At 40.5% G+C, this 20,352-nt stretch overlaps 1 protein-coding gene across 1 annotated transcript in view; it reads left to right on the top strand.

The window, feature by feature from the left end:
• Window positions 1-3,245: 3,245 nt before the first annotated feature.
• Window positions 3,246-20,352, top strand: part of LOC101741464 (cilia- and flagella-associated protein 58) — a 57,037-nt gene continuing 39,930 nt past the window's right edge. Inside the window, exons 1-12 of the mRNA XM_038020627.2 lie at window positions 3,246-3,460; window positions 4,281-4,409; window positions 5,712-5,805; window positions 7,405-7,540; window positions 7,879-8,056; window positions 9,686-9,805; window positions 10,280-10,474; window positions 12,380-12,501; window positions 13,656-13,795; window positions 16,833-16,971; window positions 18,957-19,006; window positions 20,122-20,300. Coding sequence (XP_037876555.1) covers window positions 3,380-3,460; window positions 4,281-4,409; window positions 5,712-5,805; window positions 7,405-7,540; window positions 7,879-8,056; window positions 9,686-9,805; window positions 10,280-10,474; window positions 12,380-12,501; window positions 13,656-13,795; window positions 16,833-16,971; window positions 18,957-19,006; window positions 20,122-20,300 — 1,563 coding nt within the window. The 5' untranslated portion in view covers window positions 3,246-3,379. The remainder of the gene's footprint in view (window positions 3,461-4,280; window positions 4,410-5,711; window positions 5,806-7,404; window positions 7,541-7,878; window positions 8,057-9,685; window positions 9,806-10,279; window positions 10,475-12,379; window positions 12,502-13,655; window positions 13,796-16,832; window positions 16,972-18,956; window positions 19,007-20,121; window positions 20,301-20,352) is intronic.

The raw sequence follows: 20,352 nt of genomic DNA, 5'->3' as shown, positions 1-20,352 counted from the left end.
ATATCTCAAACTGTTCTGTATTTATCCTATCCCTCAGAGCGCAACTGATTCCCGACAGAATTAGACAACATCATGACGTGCCAATATAAAATATGAGTCGTCTATTATCAAAGGTGGCAATCTGTACATTTGGACAAAAAATTTTTATTGATATGTCAATACAGATTTATTTGAATATAATCGTCCCCTTCAAAGAATACGGTTCAAAACCTGCATTAAATAAAGGTTAATAGTTAACCTGTTATTTATCTAAGATGTCGTTCCGAAGAGTTTTGTGACTGCCAATGGAATACAAAGTCAATAATTCGTTTTTCTGATTTACCAATCATTGTCCAAAAGTCAGATTGCCGCCTTTGATAATAGTCGACTCATATATAACAAAATGAATAACCCGACTAAAAATGAATATCGGAAATACTATAATATGTTTAGCAAAATTTAAATCGCAAATTTTATGCCTTTAAATTTCTCGAATAAACTAAGGTTAAAAACATTAGAGTCGCTGACCGGATTAATGATAACCAATTTAACATAATACATTCTTAATAGTTTTGGTTAAAACGAAACCGCGGTGCGGGCCTCCACGAGATACGTTTACGAAACTGTTATGCATTCGGTAAGCGCTGAAATTAGGGTACCGCGTTAAATAAACTTAAATATTGGTAGTAGGAAATCGTGTGAGGTCGCGCGGGTAGGTACCGCCACCCTAACTATTTCTGCCGTGAAGCAGTAATGCGTTTCTGTTTGAAGGGCGGGGTAGCCGTTGTAACTATACTTGTGACCTTAGAACTGATATCTCAAGGTAAGTGGCGCAAGGTAAGAACGTCGTAGATGTCTATGGGCTCCAGTAACCACTTAACACCAGTTGGGCTGTGAGCTCGTCCACCTAAGCTATAGTAAAAAAATAAAAATTAAACTTGTTACTGTTGTCGGGGCATTTTCTGAACCCGCATCCATATAGGCAGTTGTCTTGCGTTCCCGCTCGAAGGGCGATCAGGAGTCGATATACCAGTGAAATTTAACATTTAATTTAATAATTTAGTGTACGAGCATCTGCCTTACAAACGCCTCAGAGGCTTTGTCTCATCCAAGGGCATTCTTATAGACGAGCAGTTTGGATGTACCACCTCACGGAGCATATTGCCGTAGGGCCTAACCGACCCAAGCCACTACACGGAAGCTCTCTTCTTAGACAAAGTTTGACACAACGGCTTGACGGCTTTAACAGTGCACAACTTGGGTGTTCCGCACAGTCTGGTGCTCATCTCTGTGCTGTCTGGTGCTCTGGTGATACTGTGATCACCATTACCAAAGTTACAAATGGGCTCGGGCCATTTATTCATTTGGGCAATTAAAAAAAAGCCTGCACGCTAATATCGACTAAAACGAACAAAAAAACCATAGTAACTTGAAGTGAAACTTTATAAAATGAAATGTGAAAAATAATTCTATCTCACTCGCTCGCAAGCTAAGCGCTATAGAGATGTATACGGTTGTCTTTCTTTCGAATCCATTTATCGTTTCATCGAGTTTTCAAATCACAAATTTTCAAGAAAATCAAAAGTGGATTTTATTTCCTTATAAGCTTCTTTTAGCGTATAAACTATTCGTGAGCTAATCTTGGATACATTTCTCATTAAATTTAGTAATACCCAACCCATCAATTGATTAGAAGGAACTTAATCGGACAAAGAAAATTTTCACGGAACCATCTAACCCATGACAATTCTATCTTCGTATTGTAAAAATGATGTCGTCCTTGTACCATCAGCATTGGCTTTCTGGCTTTTAGTAATCGTGTTGTTCCTATACAGCTAATATGTTTAGACTTATGATTGTCTAGGACAGCGTTAGGAATAATGATAAGAGAATGCTTGAGCAATGTTAGTCTAGAAGCTTTTTCCTTTAGCGTTACCAACGCGCGACAGTTCTAAGAATGTTTGCTTTGTTGTTTTCTGGGAACAGACAAACAAGCAAGCACGTCAAATTGAATGTATTGCACTTACCTTTTTGAGATACTTAAGGGTGTGGCAAAATTTGTGTTGTGCTACACGAAAGATTCGGGCCTTCTACTGATGGTAGGACCTCTTTTGAGTCCGCACGGGTAGGTATATTGCAGCCATGAAGCAAGTAATACGTTTCGGTTTGAAGGGTGGGGCAGCCATTGTAACTTTACTGAGACCTTAGAACTTATATCTCAAGGTGGGTAGCGGCGTTTACGTTATAGATGTCTATGGGTTCGGGTAACCACTTAACACCAGGTGGGCTGTGAGCTCGTCCACCCATCTGGGCAATAAAAAAAAATCATATACCCCATAAAAGAACTGAAATAACGGCCCAGTTTACAAAAGCAAGTTAGCCACATTTAGCATGTTAGCTCAGTTAGCAAATTTCTACAATTAAATACAATGAATTTGTTATATGTACACAAACATATAGATATACATAAGACAAACAATTAAAATTGTAGAAAAAAAAAAGAAAAAAAAAACATTAGTGGACTTTTTGGCAGAACCGGTCTAACTACGTCCTGCGACTCTATTTCTTTTCCCCACACTTTTGCACGTCCACAGAATATGTAAAAAGGACTAATAAACAACCACTATCACACGTTTTAAATTGAACCAAAAACTAAATTAACGAAATAAAACATTTCCTTGAACTTTAATTGGAAATTACTGGTGGTAGGACCTCCTGTGAGTCCGCGCGGGTAGGTACCACCACCCTGCCTATTTCTGCCGTGAAGCAGTAGTGCGTTTCGGTTTGAAGGGTGGGGCAGTCGTTGTATTACTTGAGACCTTAGAACTTATATCTCAAGGTGGGTGGCGCATTTACGTTGTAGATGTCTATGGGCTCCAGTAACCACTTAACACCAGGCGGGCTGTGAGCTCGTCCATCAATCTACGTAATAAAAAATTAAAAAAAAACTTAAAAGAAAAATTTTGGAGTTTGAATATGTAAGTAATAAATTGCAGGCAACACTTGTCATATGTGAAGTAACAGTTTTCGAATATTGGAATGCCTTTTTAAATGCTTAATACAGATGATTGTCTTCTCTTCAGTGATAATTTTTTTATATTTTTATATATATTGATATTAGTATAGACTAACCAACCATGAAGCAAAGTGTTTTTAAATAGGACCCTCACATACAGAACCCAATCCCCTCAAATTTAACCGTTCAACGGAAAAACTGTAGATAACAACTTAGCGTACACTATATCTAACAAATCTATGAATCTGTAACCGTTTCTATGGCAACCGATAAACTGTCTAACAAATCAACAGGCATTTTTTTTGTTTTTCCGCTTATATTGTTCACCATTTCTTTTTGTTGTTACCTTTATTTGCCGCATTAAATAATTAGATCTAGTTAAATATGGAGGACGAGGAGGATCCGTTCGAGGGGAGTATGGCGGTGGGCTCCGAGACTACAGAGGCAGAAAGGGAATTTGTGAAGGTAAATTAAGATTTATTTTCACTGTGAATAAACTTTTACATGCAAAATACTAATCTCAAAGCTTTTTTTTTCCTACCTATGCTGATAGCCTTGAGAGGCTATTTCAGCTTCACCCTAAAGTGTGTAGGTGAGCTCACGGGGCTCAAACCGGTGTGTTGCTAACACTGGCCCTAGCAAGAGCAGTGCTTCGCAGAATCTACCACCGGATCGGAAACGCAACCCACTGAGAGGATCCGGTGAGAAACTCAGTGGGCTGTGTCTATGGGTTAATTCGCTCGTCGAGCCCTTTGTCGCAAGCGATGGGTTCGACGAGGACGGTGACCGGTGCTTGTGGTGCCTAACTGGCTGAACCCATCGCTTGCGACGAAGGGCTCGCCGAGTATTTTTTTTTTTTTTATTGCCTTTGTAGGCAGACGAGCATACGGCCCACCTGATGGTGAGTGGTTACCGTCGCCCATGGACTTCAGCAATGCCAAGGGCAGAGCCAAGCCGCTGCCTACAAAATTAACTCATAGACACAGACCACTGAGTTTCTGGCCGGATCTTCTCAGTGGGTCGCGTTTCCGATCCGGTTGTAGATTATGCGAAGCACTGCTCTTGCTAGGGCCAGTGTTAGCAAAACTCCCGGTTTGAGCCCCGTGAGCTCACCTACACGTCAAGGCGAAGCTGAAGTAGCCTCTCAAGGCTATCAGCATAGGTAGGAAAAACACGCGACAACGCTACCTCAATCATTGTTCACAGCATAAAAGACAGACGAATGTAATAAGCCCTCGTTTAAAACCATCCTTTTAATAACCAATGCCATTTTCAATCGCTTCAGATTCTGGATCAAATGAGAGAAGCTGAAAACTTGAAATTATATTCCGACGTGTACACAAAACTGTACGATTCCTATTTCAAAATTAAAGACGAGAATTTTGGCCATATCGAGGAAATAAACGCTCTGAAGGTTAGTACATAAATTAAATAACGTAATTAACTAATTATAATATGTTTTTCTATTCTATTCTATCAGCCCATGGACGTCCACCACTGGACATAGGCCTCCCCCAAGCCTCGCCACAAAGACCGGTCCTGCGCTGCCTGCATCCAGCGGATCCCCGCGAACCTCAATAGGTCGTCGGCCCACCTTGTGGGAGGCCTACCCACGCTACGTCTTCCAGTACGCGGTCGCCACTCAAGAACCTTCTGGCCCCAACGGCCATCCGTTCCGCGAGCAACGTGTCCTGCCCAGTTGCCCATTGCCACTTCAGTGTCGCAATCCTTTGGGCTATGTCGGTTACCATGATTTTCCATAAATATGTATCGGATAGTTATTTATATTTATATAGGTGTGCCGTATGCTCGTCGGCCTACAAGAGCAATAAAAAAATAGTTTTAATAATGTAAACGTCTGTAGGATTGAAATGATTTTAATAGACCTAGAAATATATATTTTTTTGCGCATCGAATATGATTATTGCCTATCACTAATGTTTTTTTTTATTGCTTAGTTGTGTGGACGAGCTCACAGCCCACCTGGTGTTAAGTGGTTACTGGAGCCCACAGACATCTACAACGTAAATGCGCCACGCACCTTGAGATATAATAAATAAATAAATAAATATTTACTAACAATCACGCCACGTTAACTGGTCCCGTGGTAAGTTCGTAAAGAACTTGTGTTACAGGTACCAGATAACGGAAATAAATGTAAGACCCTTATTATACACATACATACATTTAATATACATCCATAACCCTGGAAAAGACATTTATATTTATCATACAAATGTTCCCCTTTGGCGTGATTCGAACCCGCGACCCCCTTGTGTAGTGACCATGTCACTTACCACTACACCAGACGGCCGTTGAATAGTTATATAGTTCTAAGGTCTCAGTATAGTCACAACATCTGCCCCACCCTTCAAGCCGAAACGCATTACTGCTTCACGGCAGAAATAGGCGGGGCGGTGGTACCTACCCGTGCGGACTCACAAAAGGTCCTACCACCAGTAATTACGCAAATTATAATTTTGCGGGTTTGATTTTTATTGCACGATATTATTCCTTCACCGTGGAAGTCAATCGTGAACATTTGTTGAGAACGTATTTCATTAGAAAAATTGGTACCCGCCAGCGGGATTCGAACACCGGTGCATCGCTCGATACGAATGCACCGGACGTCTTATCCTTTAGGCCACGACGACTTCAAAAGCAGTTATCGTCGCTTAGTCACGTTTGCCTTTCAAGCGTCGATACATACTTTCAGACAAAGCTACAGCGTTTCGATGACACGGTATCTGATTACATTCAAGAAATAACTGAAGCGAACAAAACCATCGAAAGATTGAGAGCGGACATCGGTAAGTATAGTTTGTTTGTGTCTGCTTAGACTTATCAAAAAGTTTAAACCAATGGCGCGTTATATATGATGTCGTGGAGAAAATTATCAAGATTTATCACCCTTTTTTACTGGTGGTAGAACCTCGCGTGAGTCCGCACGGGTAGATACCACCACTCTGCCTGTTTCTGCCGTGAAGCAGTAATGCGTTTCGATTTGAAGGGTGGGGCAGCCGTTGTAACTATACTAAGACCTTAGAACTCATGTCTTAGGGTGGGTGGCGGCATTTGCGTTGTAGATGTCTATGGGCTCCAGTAACCACTTAATACCAGATGGGCTGTGAGCTCATCCACCCATCTAAGCAATAATAAAAATAATAAAAAAACTTCGTTCTTCTATCGTATCTGGTATTAGACTGAAACGGCAATGAAACTTTGAATAGGTCTGGTGGTTGTATTTTCTGAAGTCTACAGCGCAATGAATTACCAATGAATAAGCTCTGTCTTCTCTTTCCCAAGTAACCGGTACACGATAAACGCGTAATGGACTGTGTATTTGAGGATATTCAGGTTTTTTACCGTCCATTGCGAGCGATCTCACTGATTTTTAGGTATTATTCTGAGGCCATAGACGTAAACCGTGAATGCTGTTACCCACCTTGAGACATGAGGTCTAAGTCATAATGGTATCACATAACGGCTGAGCCCTTACTGCTGCTTCAGAGTGGAAATAGGCAGGATGATGGTATCCACCTGTGCCGGCCAGGAATACGGCCTAGCTCCAGTAAATCCTCATTGATTCCTTGAATACAAATCAAGACGGATCGTTTAAGCAGTCAATGATACCACTTTCCAAGTTGATCATCAGAGATGCTAACACGTAATAATAATAATAATATTTATTCAAGCCTCTTAAAATACAAACACGTACAAAAATTCTTAACACTAGTATAATAATATACATGGCTTTTTTATGAGGTATACAATAACAATATTCCCTGACTTTTATGCTAGGAAAACCTGTATTACAAAAGTCAGTAATGGCATTGTCCTGGGAATTATGAACAGAAAGCTTTAACTTAAGAAGTGATCCTAAAAATTAACATGTTGACTGCAATTTAGGTGACCGGTGCCCTAAGTCACGCACTGAAGTAATTATGTCGATTTCTCCCTTCGATTTTCTTTCTAAGGCGCCAGAATAACTAATAAGCTTTGGGACAGATGAATCCGAAGATACTGCGAATGAATCTATTTCGAAGTGACCTAAAAGACTAAAACATACATTAACAAACAAAGGAAGGCAAAGTTAGGCAAACCAGGCGCTTAGTAACAGAAATCGACGTAATTACTTCAGTGCGCCACGTAGGGCACCGGTGACCTACACGGCAGTCAACAGGTTAAATACCACAATTCTTCTTCTTCTTCTTCTTTGTCGTTTCCTCATTACCGAGGGTCGTCACCACCTTGGTCCAGTTTTTGCATCAGCTTCCTCCAATGTTGCCTGCATTCGGCCTAATATAATAATAATAATAATCGCCTAATAATCCCACAATGAAAATGTGTGAATTGGACGTTTTCACTAAGTGATCTCTTCTAAATTACTACTGATATCCTGCGCACAGAGGAAGCTCGAGCACTGGCAGACGCGATGCACGCCCGTGAGCTTCTCAGCGTCGAGAGCTTGGAGACAATGAAGAAAACTGTCACAAGACTCGAGAAGGAGCTAGACGCAAGGAAAAGGGCCGGTGACGATGATGCGTGAGGAATTTGTATTCTTTTTATTTATTGCTTACGATATCTACGACGTAAATGCCGTCACACACCTTGAAATATGATTTCCAAGGTCTCAGTATAGTGCAACGGCTGCCCCGCCCTTCAAACCGAAACGCATTACTGCTTCACGGCAGAAATAGGCAGGGCGGTGGTACTATCCATGTGGACTCACAAGACGTCCTGCCACCAGTAAAAATGATTATATAATATACTAATTAAACATTGGATGTTGTAAATGGAAAAAAAACTGTTACCTTAATTTTAAATACAATATAAAATCCACCGTTTTATTTATTAATCTCCAAACCGCTCTCTTATATTAGAGGTGCAACATCGGCAGTGAAAGAGAAGGAAAAGTTTGAGAAAGAGAAGGCTAGACTTCAAGGGGAATTGGACGGGGTAAAGCTAAGACTGACGAACGCCCTGAGCTATCAAGAGGAATTGGAGCAAAGGAACACTAGCGCAGAAGAAACCATCGCAAAGTTAGAGGAACAACTTGAGGTAGGAGAAGTGGTGCTGAGTCGATTCTTTTAGTGCGTAATATAAGCTGTAGTGAAGCTTGAGAGAGAAAGATAGAAAGAGAGTATTGTTTATTGTACACCAACAAAAGAAACAATGTGAAACATAAAATACAAAAAAAAGTACAATTGGCGGTCTTATCGCTAAAGAGCTTGTTGTTTCGATGAACCAAAAGAGAGGTCCTCGTCTCCCGTTCTATGCCTTTTTTATTGCATAGATGGGCGGACGAGCTCACGGCCCACCTGATGTTAAGTGGTTCCCGGAGCCCATAGTCATCTACAAAGTAAATGCCGCCACCTACCTTGAAATAATAGTTCTAAGGTCTCAGTATACTTACAATCTACAGTGGTTTTTACGGATGTTCCGTTATAACTACTGAACCATGCACCCGATTGACTTGAAACTTGGTATCCATGTAGAAAATACATGTACTTAATTGATAGGCTAATATTTATGTGAGTCTTGGACTCCCTAATAATAATGACAATAAATAATAATGTTAATTTTAAATGCCCAGCGAAGCGGGCGAGTACGGCTAGTATGTTTATAAATTATAGCTTAAGTGTTATTCTAATGTGTAAGCTATATCTATTTATTAATACGTGAAGCAAAAACTTTGTATCCCTTTTTACGAAAATTGCGCGGACGGAGGAGTATGAAATTTTCCACACTTATAAAGAATATAGAGAAGAAGTGCACAATGCTACGATTTTTTTTAAATAATACATAAAAGATACATTAAATCAATAAAGAAAACATTACACACACTACATACCATGTATTTGACGCACACACGCATGCATACTATTTATTGTCAAACTTTTATTCTTGACGTCTGTTGTCAAGTTGAGAATAGATTAAATATTGTTTGTCTTTGTTTATATTTTTTATAGTGTAGTCTTGGCGAAATTTGTGATTACAGAAGTATAAAATACAATCTTAATAGTGTACAAACTAACAATTCCAATTAATTATAGTCGAATTTCGACTACTGCGGGACCCCTAGTTATTGTAAAATTTCATCTAAATCCATCCAGTAGTTTTTGCGTGAAAGTGTATAGAACCATACATACATCCATACATTCGCGTTTATAATATTAGTAGGATATACCTAACGCAATATACCAAACTATAACGCAAAAAGATCGAGGCCTTTGAAATGTATTGCTGGAGAAAGCTGCTACGCATTCCTTGGACAGCGATGAGAACCAATGTCTCCATCCTCGAAGAGCTGAGGGTCACCAAGCGCCTGCTGACTATGTGCCAGGAAAGGATCCGGAGTTTCTTTGGGCACATAATGCGATCCTCATTGCACAGCCTGGAGAAACTCATCATTCTCGGACAAATGGAGGGGAAGCGCGCTAGAGGAAGAGCGCCAGCTAGATGGGTGGACCAACTCAAGGAGATGACTGGAGGCCAGATACAGGGAGCGGTACATATGGCGCAGAACCGGACCGAGTGGAGAAGATTGACATACAGTCACGATCCTCAGCATTGAGGGAACGACCAAAAGAAAGAATGCCTAAAAACAGCGCCACACGTCTTCCTTATACAGTTATAGTGATATCAAAATCGAATTTTCTAATTGTAAAATGTTGTTTTTTCTTTCAGGAAGCCGACAATAATGCGGTGCGTCAGAATCGTCTCGTGGATCATCTTAAATCGGAGAGCGACACGCTGAAGTCTGAAGTCGAACGCAGAGGCGTGAGCATAGGGAGCCTTAACGATAAGGTAAATTGATTTAGCACATCACTACGCGACTGAACAAATGCTGAATGTTTATTTATTTAAGTGCAGATGCAAGAAGTGATGATGTTTATTTTAGAATTAATCCAATTAAAATAAATTATGGTTTGAAAAAAAAACTAAAAAAATACGCTTTTATAGAAAATCCAACTAACAAATCAAAAATAAATTTTAATAAATTTGAATTAAAAATAGTGTAAGAAAAAATGATTTTATTGTAAAAAAGCAGGTAGTATGGATGAACTATACTCCGGTGGCGGGCGGTGCGATGGTAAAAACGAGATGACGGCATCATCTCGAACAATTCCTCAGAGCACTCCACTCCCCATGGAACATACGGTACAAAATACAGAGGGAACCGAAGTCCCTCCGCAGACCCAGAGGTTCCAAACGATCCGCATATAGCCGTAAAAGCTTAAAGCAATTCGGTACAGGTATTAACATCTTATAAATATTTAGATAACGAAAGCAGAGAGGATGCTAGAAAGACGGGACAAGCAGCTCCGCGATCTGACGGCGAGGTTGGAGGCGGCTCAGCTTGAGCAGGAGGCTGCTTCCGCGAAGGCGACGCAGCTGAGAGAGCAACTGGACAATTTGCACATCGAGTTCGACAAGAACAAACAGGCTTTGACCAACACTACCAAAGAATTGAAGGTAAAATTATTCAGTTAACGAAGTCGAACCTTGAGGTCGCCGTGGCCTTAAAGACGCCCTTTTTTTTGTCTTTGTAGCCAGACGAGCATATGACCCACCTGATGGTGAGTTACCGTCGCCCATGGACGACAGCAATACCAGGGACCGAGCCAAGCCGCTGCCTACCATTAAGTACTCTCCGCAAGCCTCGTTTGAAGAAGAACATGTCATAGCGCTCGGAAAACACCGTGGACGGGAGCTCATTCCAAAGCCGGATGGTACGTGGCAAAAAAGATCTGTAAGAAAGATGTATCGAGGGGGCGGCTGCGTCAGTATTTGAATCCCGAACACAGGTGCCAATTTATTTAATGAAATACGTACTTAATTCATGTGCGTAGATGACTTCTACGATGAAGAAGAAGCATCGTAATAGCGAAACACAAAACTGTCTTTCCTATTTTTGCGGCGATGCTGTAATGTGCCTATTTGAAGAGTGGGATTGCTGCTGTACTAAGCAATTGAGATTTGAAGTCTTGCCTCACGACGGGTTGTGACACCTATCGCAAATACGGTGCGATAACGTCACTTATGCAAATTATATATTTTTTCAAAAAATTTAACATCTTGTTATTTAATTCTTATATAGTTCTGCTGGGCTATAGAAATAAAATGAACTACAAACTTCATCAGTAAAAGCAAACATATCTCTCATCTCACTAATAACTATTAAAAAATGTGTTTTCTCATACTCAGTTCAGCGTTAACAAAAATTACATGTTTACTGGTGTTAGGACATCTTGTGAGTCCGCACGGGTAGGTACCACCACCCCGCCTATTTCTGCCGTGAAGCAGTAATGCGTTTCGGTTTGAAGGGTGGGGCAGCCGTTGTAACTAAACTTGAGACCTTAGAACTTATATCTCAAGGTGGGTGGCGCATTTACGTTGTAGATGTCTATGGGCTCCAGTAACCACTTAACACCAGGTGAGCTCATCTATCCATTTAAGCAATAAAAAAAGTGACTTTATAGCACCGTATGCCAGTATGCCACCGAAGGCCTATGTCCAGCAGTGGGCAGATAAAGGCTGATGATGATGATGATGTGCGATATGTAGGTTCAGAGAACCAGCCCACACCGAATGGGACGGGAGTTGTTTATTGCAAAAAGAAATTAAGCAAAAAAAAGATGCGTGGTATCGTGGGACACCGGATAGGAACGAAGTTCCTTATTATAAAAATATTAATTTGAAGTTCTATTCGAGGTATGAAGAAAATAATTATTCGGGTATACATTTTTTATTATGATTTGTTTTTTTGATTAAAAAAAAACTACTTTACAAAGTTATCAAGTTTATTTTATTCACAATGATTTATAGAAAATATGTTAGTTTTTGTACGTTATTACAAAGTTAAGTCGTACACTGTGTGCATTAATAATAAAAATCTTACGTTACGGACGTTTTTTCCCGGTAAGGATACCCCTCCAAATCGTCCCATAAGGAACTTCATTCCAAAAATATTGACTAAATCGATACAGTACGTAAACGCTTGAGCGTCGCAACGTCAACCTCTCCATCCGTCTTAACAAAAGGTCCAAGACTCTGCAAAAATCACTATGAGTCCAACGGTCTCCAAAGTGGAAGTGGAAATGTACAACGCGACTTTTTAATTTTTATTGCTTAGATGGATGGACGAACTCACAGCCCTCCTGGTGTTGAGTGGTTACTGGAATCCATAGACATCTACAACGTAAATGCGCCACCAACCTTGAGATATAAGTTCTAGGGTCTCAAGTATAGTTACAACGGCTGCCCCGCCCTTCAAACCGAAACGCATGACTGCTTCACGGCAGAAATAGGTAGGGTGGTGGTGCCTACCCGCGCGGACTTGCACGAAGTCCTACCACCAGTATTCTCACGCATCCCCAGAACATGATCGACGATGGTAACAGACTGCGCGCCGAGCTTACGAAGCTCACGAAGCAGGCCGTGCAGCAGATGAAGAAGTACCAACTCCTCGAGCAAAATAAAGCGAATGTAGAATCTGAGAGGTGAGTTAGAAGTTTTTTTTTTATGATTGAACGTGGAATTTAACGGCCGTCTGGTATAGTGGTAAGTGACGTGGTCACTGCACAAGGGGTCGCGGGTTCGAAACCCGCCAAGGGAAGATTATTGTATGATAAATACAAAATGTCTTTTCCAGGGTTATGGATGTATATTAAATATATGTATGTGTTTAATAAAAATCTTATATTTATTTCCGTTATCTGATACCTGTAACACAAGTTCTTTACGAACTTAGCACGGGACCAGTTAACGTGGCGTGATTGTTAGTTAATATTTATTTATTTATTACTGGTGACCCGGAGGCCTTTCCAGTTTCACCAGGATAGGTGGGCGAGCAAAGGCTCAGCCAGGAGGGGTGGGATTTGCTAACACCTACCCGAGCGCCTCCGAAGGCAGGCAAGGCATTGTTATAATTTAATCTGCATTTAATTTAGAATAATGCCTATCTCATTGACCAGGATCGCTTTGTGTTCCAGCAGAAATGTAGGACCGTATGGTAGCGGTGACTAATCCATTAGCCCTTTTTTTATTTTCTTACATAGATGAGTGGACGAGCTCACAGCCCACCTGGTGTTAAGTGGTTGCCGGAGTCCATAGATCTATAACGTAAATGCCGCCACCCACCTTGAGATATTATAAGTTCTAAGATCTCAATATAGGTATAACGGCTGCCCCACCCTTCAAACTGAAACGCATTACTGCTTCATGGCAGAAATAGGCGGGGCGGTGGTACCTACCCGTGCGGACTCACAAAAGGTCCTACCACCAGTAACTACGCACATTATAATTATGCGGGTTTGATTTTTATTACACGATGTCATTCCTTCACCGTAGAAGTCAATAGTGAACATTTGTTAAGTACGTATTTCATTAGAAAAGTTGGTACCCGTCTGCAGGATTCGAACACCGTTGCATCGCTACATACGAATGCACCGGACGTCTTATCCAAGACTTCGAATTAATTTTAATTCTACTTAATTTTAATAAGCAATTTAGTCACTATCATAACTAAAATTATTAGTTTAAACATCACTAGCATCCACAGGCCTTGCTAAATCGACAAGTATTTAGTTTTAATTTAGCTAAAAACCAATGATCTTTCTTGCGCACCTTAATGCGTACGCTTTTAATCTAACAGGGAGAGACTACGTCAGCAAGTGAGTGTAATGGAGCGAGAGATAATGCTGAGCAAGAAACAAGCAGAGTCCGACAAAAGAGAAATAGAGAACTTGAACAGGGAGAAGGATATAATGAACAAGAACATGCAGAAGATACAGAGTGAGTTTAGTGGATTTCGTTATGTTTGCTTTTCGAACTATGATGAATAGGGGAAGATACTAAAATGATTGATTTGATTTTGAATAAACATATCCTGTATCATCCCTAGAGCACATAATCTATATATATAAAAGTGAATTGCTGTTCGTTAGTCTCGCTAAAACTCGAGAACGGCTGGACCGATTTGGCTAATTTTGGTCTTAAATTATTTGTGGAGGTCCAGAGAAGGTTTAAAAGGTAGATAAATATGAAAATGCTCGGAATTAAAAAGTTTATTTTATACAAGAGCTTAGATCTTTTATTTATCGATTGAGGTACTACGAAGTCTGCCAGGTCAGCTAGTGGCTGATAAAGATCATAAACTTATAACAAACCAAAGAAATCCGTCCGACGGGGGAAACATCAAAGGAAAAACATTTTTTTTTAATTCCAAGCATTTTCATATTTATCTACCTTTTAAACCTTATCTGGACCTCCACAAATAATTCAAGACCAAAATTAGCCAAATCGGTCCAGCCGCTCTCGAGTTTTAGCGAGACTAACGAACAGCAATTCATTTTTATATATATAGATTGAGGCACTACGAAGTCTGCCAGGTCAGCTAGTGGCTGATAAAGATTATGATTTTGAACACAAACTGCGTACAAAGTGTCCGTAACCTAAAGGTTGTGTGTCATATGTTTAGTGGGTACTGTTTAGTGGCCCATAGGGCTCGACAGGAACAACGCTGACGACCTCAAAACGCAGGATTAAACCTTTACTTTACTTATTTGTTGCATAGATGGGTGGACGAGCTTACAGCCCACCTGGTGTTAAGTGGTTACATAACACAATAACATCGTGTAATAAAAAAACCCGCAAAATTATAATTTGCGGAATTACTGGTGGTAGGACCTCTTGGGAGTCCGCACGGGTAGGTACCACCATCCCGCCCATTGCTGCCGTGAAGCAGTAATGCGTTTCGGTTTGTAGGGTGGAGTAGTAACGTTGTAACTATACTGAAATTTTAGAACTTATATCTCAAGGTGGGTGGCGCATTTTCGTTGTAGATGTCTATGGGGTCCACTTAATACCAGGTGGTGGTATCCAATAGTGGATTTAGTGAGATTATGAAACACAATCTGTTCATTTGTCCGTATGTCCAATGGTAAATAGATAAAACTCTAACAGGATTACACTCAATGGTAAAGAATGCCTTAGGCATTCATTCCCCAAATGTTAATAATACATAAAGTGTATGAATAAATAAATTAATTAAATATTTGAACACAGGAATTTAACGAGATAAATTTTGAAAACGCTAATAGCTCTAGGTCTGGTTTTTGCGTTCTCTATTTCTTATAGCAACACACGATAACCTAACTAACACGGGCATTAAAAATAAAAACGAGTTATCACTTAGCGCACCGATCAAACTAAATTAATATTGATTTTCCGGTTCCGGCTGATAAAGGGCTAAAAGTCTGATTTATTAATTAATGGCGGAAGAATTCGATGTGAAACTAGCTTATAATAAAATGGACCATTGCTTTTTCTTATCGCTCGTGAGTAAAAGAGTGCACAGTCAATCTGGTGTTAACTGGTTGCCTGAGCCTAAAGTTGCCGCAAACGTGTAATTAACCTCCGATCCATCAAGATTCCGCCTGAATTTTATATTAAATTATATGAGAACTGTCCAATGATTCTTCGCTCCAAAAATAGAAATGTTAAAGTTACCGCCTGTGAGTTCCTAATACATCGCACCACCAGCAGAAAACTGACTTATAGACTTAGTAATCGTCGCCGTTAAATGTGTAATTTAGAAAGAACAAAACACATTATCTCAGGACAAATAATTGCTTGTGTCACTTTCTTCAAGAAATACCAGCCGTTTGATCACATTCCAACAAACTGTCATGTTCATTATAACAGATATACCTAAGTTTTCCCATGGTTATAATGTTTCCCCCTACACTGACCGGGTTCTGATCCCGGCCGGTGATCGGACGTCGGCTGAGAGAGTGCAAGAGGAGTCGTTTGATGCGGTAGGGCCCTAAAAATATCCTTGGGTCGGCCGTCTGCTCCCAACATCTGTAGAGAGTCAAGTCCAACATAACCCGCATGCCCCCTAGACGCGGAACCATTTGAACCATATTTGAACCATAACAACCGAAGCCTCAAGATTTAGTTTAGATTCGTGAAATACTTTTTTTTTTATTGCCCTTGTAGACAGACGAGCATACGGCCCACCTGATGGTAAGTGGTTACCGTCGCCCATGAACTTCAGCAATGCCAGGAGCAGAGCCAAGCTGCTGCCTACCGTAACCAAGCCGCTGCCTACATTTTCTCTTTTGTTACACATTATTGATATTCGACAATTTTTAATTACTTTCCAACTTGTAAAATAATTAAATGATAACACTAAGCCTTCGCTAGAGTTAATATGTTATAAATTATAATAAAAAATCGGCTGACACACAGTAGTCAATGCGTTATGTTAATTTTTAAATGGCAAAGATTAATAAAACGTAGTTCATTCACTTACGTGGCTGTTAAGTTTTATACACATTAATAAAAAAAATTATCACTTTATCTTTGAAAATACAACTGGTTTTTAAATAGATACTATAGTTTTTAACTTACTGGTGGTAGGACTTCTTGTGAGTCCGCGCGGGTGGGTACCACCGCCCCGCCTATTTCTACCGTGAAGCAGTAATGCGTTTCGGTTTGAAGGGTAGGGCAGCCGTTGTAACTATACTGAGACCTTAGAACTTATATCTCAAGGTGGGTAGCGCATTTACATTGTAGATGTCTATGGGCTCCAGTAACCACTTAACACCAGGTGGGCTGTGAGCTCGTCCACCCATCTAAGCAATAAAAAAAAGGCTTATATTAGCTTGGTATGTATGGATGTATGCACGTGTGTATGTATGTTTGTATGTAACACAATCTTTTAACTACTGCGAAAGAGAATCGAGAATCAGTATTTGGATACATCGCTCGATTTCGAGATGTAGGATATACTAACTCAATAAAATGATAATATTATTGTCGGCAGACGAGGCAATGGAGAACTTGCAAATGTTGAACCTCCAGGAACAGCGGCGGAAGCAGCTGGAACACGAGCTGGAGATAAACGCGACCCAGATCAACAAGCAACGTCTCATCATACGACAACTAGAAAAAGATAAAGACAGGTATACAACATATTTTAAAAGCGACTATTTTCACAAAATGTTATTAAAAAGTCGCATCCCAAACGAAATGTGGTGCTGGAGAAGAATGCTGCAAATATCGTGGACGGAGTTCAGAACGAATCAGTCAATTCTACAGGAACTCGGCATCAAGCAGCGACTATCCTCCATCGTTCAGGGTCGCATTCTCACTTTCTTCGGGCATGTGTCGCGGCGGGGTGACGACTCAGTTGAGCGCCTTGTGGTGCAGGGCATGATAGAGGGTACAAGACCGCGCGGAAGATCACCGTTACGATGGACCGACCAAATAAAGGCAGCTCTAAACGGTCCCGTTAACGAGTGCACAAGAAGGGCCGCGGTACGCGAGGAATGGCGACGTCTGGTGAAGCGCACCACCAACCGAAGTGATGAGAAGAAATCCCAAATGAATAGTTAAGGAATAGTTTAGGCATTTGTTTGTTGTTGTTTCCGAGTTTTTTAGAAACACATGACACATTTTTTAATGGTGGTAGGTATACCAACCACCCTTCCTATTTCTGCCGTGAAGCAGTAATGCGTTTCGGTTTGAAGGGCGGGGCAGCCGTTGTAACTATACTTAAGACCTTAGAACTCATGTCTCAAGGTGGGTGGTGGCATTCACGTTGTAGATGTCTATGGGCTTTTGTAACAACTTAACTCCAGGTGGGCCGTGAGCTCGCCTACCCAACTAAGCAATAAATTAAAAAATAACTAAAAAAAAATGGGATCGGATGACCGTGCGTGATTTGTTCCCAGTTATTATTATTTATTGTTAGGTATATACATACAAATTGCTGCATACTTATAAATATACAACATTAAAAATATAACACAAATTGTTCAATTCAAATAAACATCGAGTTAGTAAATAGTAGAGTAAAACCAAAGTGCGCTTGGTGCGGGCACTGATCTTTCCCATATTCCTCTACGGAGCGGAGACATGATGCATGAAAAGCCGGGATATCAAAAAGATCGATGCCTTTGAAATGTGGGTGTGGCGGAGGATGCTGCGAATACCGTGGACGGCCATGAGAACAAACGAGTCCATTCTAAGGCAGCTAGACATCCGAAAAAGGCTCTCTTCCATCTGCCGGCAACGTGTTTTGAGCTTCTTCGGACACATCATGCGGTCTCCCAGACATTAATTAGAGAAGCTCATAATTGCGAGTCGCATAGAGGGCAAGCGCACCGTGGGCAGAACACCAGACAGATAGTCAGATCTAGCAAGAGACGCACTCAGTGGTAGTCTGTACCATGCAGTCCATGCCACCCATGATCGAGCACAGTGGAAGTATGTCGCATGTGGTCGCGATCCTCAGTAGTGAGGGAACGATATAGAAGTAGATTAGTAATAGAAATAAAAAATTGGTTTTAATTTAATCACAGCACACACATACTTAATTAATTCTTTTAAATTCTAATTAATTGTAGGAAGCGGGTCGAGAACAGAAGAATTTTCAAAAATAATTTTTAAATAATCTAGTTTTTTATCTATAAGTTCTTGACTTTTCGATAATGTATTTTAGATCAAATGCCCAAAGAAGTCTTTGACTAAAAGCATTGCATAAAGATCTAGATGATGTTAATGGTTAATAATAATTTGAAATGAAACTATGGCATTCGACTTTGTGCTTCCTAATATACTTTTATATACCTACTTATAGATATGGAATACTTCAGAATGGATAGGCAATAAAAGCCCGCAATAAAAGCTATGCAATAGCTTAAAAATTGTTATTCAATTAAAATAATGGTTGGTCGGTCTGATGCTGGTGTGCACGTCGCTCTTCAGGTTCCGGCGGAAGATCAGCGCCTCAATACCGATCGACTCGCTACCGTTAGGTATTGCTGAGCCGGTAACCTTTCCAGGCCTCGTGTTTTTTTAGAATTTATGTTCAGAATAAATGTTTATTATGATTATTATTATTAATTTGTGTAGCTTTTAGTTCATAGATTATTTTGTATTACAGGATGCTAGAAGAGACCATCGCCCTCAACGAGAAAATAGATGAAATATCCGGTGAGTGTGAAACGTTATACCATCATGACTTGCAGCGAAGATTTCTCGAGGGTCATATATTTTTTCATATCTAAAGACAGACAGACAAAGCTCATAAAATAACCGGTCTTATAGTGGTTAAAGGATAAGCAATACTTGAAGCGCGAAATGAAAGTTTTTAAGCTGTACACTGTATGGTGAGTGTCAATACGATTGCTTCGTTGCCGAGCTATCAATATAGTAGTTCTTATAACGTCGCGTCTACACTATGAAATTAGTTGCATGACACTAATTTCACCAAAAAATCGCGCAGGGCACGAAACTAATTTGCATGCATGAAATTAATGCATGCATTACGAAAGTATTAAATTACACGTGAAACTGTTGGTAAAACTAATATCACGAAATTAATTTCACGCCACTAATTTTGTAATGTAAATTCGCCTTAACAGTAGTATATAATAGTTTTAGTTAAATTTTCATCTCTTTTGCCCGTATGACATCTGCTTAGAACAGCACCTCCTATCTCTTTCTGTGGGTGGCGTAAGAGAATCAAAGGAATCATGGGAGTATGGGCAGCAGCAGTGCTTATACCAGCGTACCGCGATTTACTGATGGTAGGGCATATTGTAAGCTTATATCGGATAGGTAACGGTGTAACCTGCCTATTTTTACCGCAAAGCAGTAATGTATTCCGGTGTGAAAGATGAGGAAGAGTCGATATACAAAACAATTAAGACTTCGACAACAATATCGGTTATTTTAACTTCACAGCAAGCGGGTCGTGCACTCGCTATCTACAGAATAACATATGCATGTTTAAAAATGAAGGTAGTGTTCATTATAGCGATAGGCAGCGGCTTGTTACTGGTGGTAGGACCTCTTGTGAGTCCGCGCGGGTAGGTACCACCACGCTGCCTATTTCTGCCGTGAAGCAGTAATGCGTTTCGGTTTGAAGGGTGGGGCAGCCGTTGTAACTATACTTGAAACCTTAGAACTTATATCTCAAGGTGGGTGGCATATTTATGTTGTAGATGTATATGGGCTCCAGTAACCACTGAACACCAGGTGGACTGTGAGCTCGTCCGTCTATCTAAGCCATAAAAAAGGGCAATAAAATAAATGTTGGTTCATAGAGGAAGTCCGTCTTCGGACTGCAGACATATTAGACCTGAAGAAGGCTCTCCGCGAGGAGTCGTTGAACGCTCGCAAATTATCCGTGGCGCTGGACGCGACGCGCGCCGAGCGGAACATGCTCCACAAGAACTACACGGAAGCGCTGGACGAAATACAGGACTTGAAGCAGAAACTTAAGGTGACTATTATATGTGGATTGGTCTCCTACACCGCCTGTCTTGGTTTCTACT

The sequence above is a fragment of the Bombyx mori genome, chromosome 26 (assembly GCF_030269925.1).
Source record: "Bombyx mori chromosome 26, ASM3026992v2".
Classification (NCBI taxonomy): Eukaryota; Metazoa; Arthropoda; class Insecta; order Lepidoptera; family Bombycidae; genus Bombyx; species Bombyx mori.
The sequence above is the reverse complement of the archived record's forward strand: the minus strand, read 5'-3'. Positions and strand labels throughout refer to the sequence as shown.